This window comes from Myotis davidii, unplaced genomic scaffold, assembly GCF_000327345.1.
Source record: "Myotis davidii unplaced genomic scaffold, ASM32734v1 scaffold217, whole genome shotgun sequence".
Taxonomy (NCBI): Eukaryota; Metazoa; Chordata; class Mammalia; order Chiroptera; family Vespertilionidae; genus Myotis; species Myotis davidii.
The window spans coordinates 8959378-8962881 of record NW_006290034.1 but is presented as its reverse complement, the minus strand read 5'-3'; the positions used below and the strand labels follow the sequence as shown (position 1 = coordinate 8962881).

The window sequence follows — 3504 nt, the reverse complement described above, 5'->3', positions numbered from 1 at the left end:
TCTCCCTCCCTCCCTCCAAGTTCACCTCTAGTCTTTGACCTTCCTGGCCTCAATTCCTGGTGTCCTCGGCTTTCCCTCCTGCCTCCTCCCTCTCCACCCTCTGACAGACCATATCAGCGAATCCCTCAACAGTGGCACGGAGAACTTTTTTTATTCGTCGCAGGATTTATTTTTAGCCTGAGACAAGTGCATCCTAAAAATGGAGTTCCTGATGGGCCGGGGCTGGGCAGAGCTATGCGCGGTATCTGGGCTTGGCCACCCAGCCTGGCTCAGTCCACACGTGTGTGTGCGTGTGCGTGTGTGTGTGTGTGTATGTGTGTGTGTGTGAGAGCCTCGGCTCCCTCCTTCCTGAGCTCACAACTGCAGCAGCCGGACCCAAGGAGGTGAAGACTCAGTTCCAGGGCCCAGCAAGGGCAGGAGGGACAGACCAGCCTCCCTGCCCCCCACCTCTCTCAACAAGCCCCTGAGAATTTTTCCTCTTTTGTCCTGCACTCAGCATTGCTGGGCAGGACACCTCACTTCTCCCCGATGAAGCGGACGCACCTGTTTGTGGTGGGGGTCTGCCTGCTGTCCTCCTGCCAGGCGGAGGAGGGGCTGAACTTCCCCACGTACGACGGCAAGGACCGTGTGGTGAGCCTCACGGACAAGAACCTCAAGCAGGTCCTGAAGAGGTACGATCTGCTGTGCCTCTACTACCATGAGCCTGTGTCTTCCGACAAGGTCGCTCAGAAGCAGTTCCAGCTGAAGGAGATCGTGCTGGAGGTGAGCAGGGCGCTGATGCTGTCCGGGAGGCAGGAGGGGGAGGGTCCCCGTCCTGAACTCTCCCTGCACCCCTGTCTCAGGTGAATGGGAGGTACTCTTGTTGCACAGTTGGGATGAGGGAACAAGCGTTGGCCCAGACGCCGACAATGGGGACCATGGACTGTGGCTGTCCCAGGCTGGTCCTCTCGATTTTTCAAGGGCATTAGCCCCAGCCACTGTTTTTTGAAATGTCAAAACTATTGTTAAAAGGCCTGGCTGACATGGGATTCCGGGGTTGGTGGTGGGTTTCACGTGGAGTGCTGATGGTCCACTCAGGGTGCTGATGGTCCATTCGGGGTGCTGATGGCACACTTGGGGTGCTGATGGCCCACTGGATGCTGATGGCAGGGTGCTGATGGTCCACTCAGCGTGCTGATGGTCCATTCGGGGTGCTGATGGCACACTTGGGGTGCTGATGGCCCACTAGAGGTGCTGATGGCCCACTGGGTCTGCTGATGGTCCACTCGGGGTGCTGATGGCTCACTGGGTCTGCTGATGGTCCACTCGGGGTGCTGATGGCACACTCGGGATGCTGATGGCCCACTGGATGTGCTGATGGCCCACTGGGTCTGCTGATGGTCCATTCGGGGTGCTGATGGCCCATTGGTTGTGCTGATGGCTCACTGGGTGTGCGGATAGCCCACTCTTTGCACTCTCCCCAAGATCCTGGAGACAGGGGAGGCCTTGACCTTGCGTCTCTTGGTGGGTCAGTGGGGAAAGTCACCAGGTGATGCTCCTTCCCTGTGGTTGGATTTGGTCAACATCACGCAGTGTGTGTGTGTGTGTGTGTGTGTGTGTGTGAAGACTCAGTAACGGGATCGCTTTTCCTCAGAAAGTTCTTGGTGTGAGTTCAGGGCTGACACTGAAGTCAGTTCTTAGTTTATCTGCATTATGTGGCCCATTAGTAAACCTGGAGTTAGGGCCATTCTTGAATGCGGGGAGCGCGCCCTAGAACTCCCCTGGGCAGTCTAAGGTCACTCACGCCCAGGAGCGCCCTGAGTGCCAAGAATCCCAGGAGTCGCCAGGTCCCTGTCAGTCCCCATGCCCAGCCCTGCCCAGCCCAGGCGCAAACCTGTGAAAAGGACTATTTGAGAAAAATAGCCATTTATTAACCATCAGAAAGCTCACCTTCATCAAATACTTTGGTGAACAGAATTACCATATAAACCCTTGTGGACTTGAATGCTAAAAAAATAAATAAAAATTTAATTGACTAATAAAAGCCAGGAACGCCACCCCAAGCACATCCAAATATCTTTGCTGATTTAAGAAGCACTTCAGAATCCTAAGTGTCTCCTGGTGGCCACACAAGCACTATTTCGGAGGCTTCATGCATGGCGTGTGGTCAGCAGGAGAGCTCTAGTCGACAGACAGCGAAGTGTTTTTAAAACACCACCACTGCCGTGAGATTTTCCTCAGCTCCCTCTGCGGGCTGGAGGCGGACGTTGGGTGCCCTCTGTGGGCAGCAAGTGAAGAGAAGCAGGGACAGCTCTCACGTCTCGGTAGTGTGCACACGGGAACAACACAGGTGGGTAAACCCAGGGCTGCTTAGCCCGTAAAACCCTCACTCCCATCAGCGTCTCCATCTCAAACTGCCCTACGCAATTACTGAGAGGTATTTTCATGAAAAGTTTACGCGAAGGCATAATGAATCTATGTATATGCTCCTCACTGTCCGGTTAGCCTAGAATTCAAAAAATTAAAAAATGCCAGTGCAGTGACCCCCGTCTCTGACTGCATGTCAAACTAAAACACACACACACACACACACTCACACACACATTCCCCCAAGAGTACATCTCCCTCGAAGACCAATACAAAATCCCGAGAGGATCTTGCCTCCGGGCTCATATCCCCGCAGACACCTCTGATCCAAGAACACCGGGCAGAGATGGACAAGGGGGAGGTTCGCACAGAAGTCGGAGCCCCAGAGGCACCCCAAGCTGGAGTGGATGTCAGTAGAGGGAGGAGAATACAGACTGTGGAGTCAGGAGATCTGGATTGATATTACATCACATTTACAGGATAATAATTATACATGCTTATGAGATCATTAGATGAAAATGAACATTTGTTGAATGCTTACTGTGTACAAGGGCCGCTGTAAGCACTTTGTACATGTGAGCTGCTTTGGTCCTTACAACATTTCTATGACGTAGGTGCCGTTACTATCCCCATTTCACATATGGGGAAACGGAGGCACGGAGAGGCCAAGTTGCCCAAGGTCACTCAACTAGTGCAGGTGAAGGCAGTCTTGTCCCTACGCGGCACTGCTGCTGGGGTCATGAGACAGGTGTGAGGCTCGGCCTAGAGCCCGGGTCTGATGATGCCAGCTGCTCCCCAGCAGGGTTGAGCAGCTCACAACCTGGAGGTACTCCTGAGGCAAATGCCCAAACCGCAGAGGAGGCTGGGCATCCCTCCAGAAGGCGGGGCGGGGGCGGCCTTTGTTGAGATACCTGTCAGGTGTAGGCTGTTTCTCAGAACCCAGGACCAAAAAACGCCTCCAGAAAATCCGTGGGTGGGAAGGGAGGGTAGATGTGAGCTTCTAACTATTCTTCATGGTCAAAACAACTATTTTGTCCTCTTTTTAAAAAAATACATGTTTTATTGATTTCAGAGAGGAAGTAAGAGGGAGAGAGAGGTAGAAACATCAATGATGAGAGAGAATCATTCATCAGCAGCCTCCTGCCTGCCCCCTACTGG

General features: G+C 53.5%; 1 protein-coding gene across 1 annotated transcript in view; it reads left to right on the top strand.

Moving 5' to 3' along the window:
- The first annotated feature begins 278 nt into the window (after positions 1 to 278).
- The window catches only part of CASQ2 (calsequestrin 2), a 42188-nt gene continuing 38962 nt past the window's right edge, over positions 279 to 3504 (top strand). Inside the window, exon 1 of the mRNA XM_006763046.2 lies at positions 279 to 762. Within this exon, the coding sequence (XP_006763109.1) occupies positions 529 to 762 (234 nt within the window). The 5' untranslated portion in view covers positions 279 to 528. The remainder of the gene's footprint in view (positions 763 to 3504) is intronic.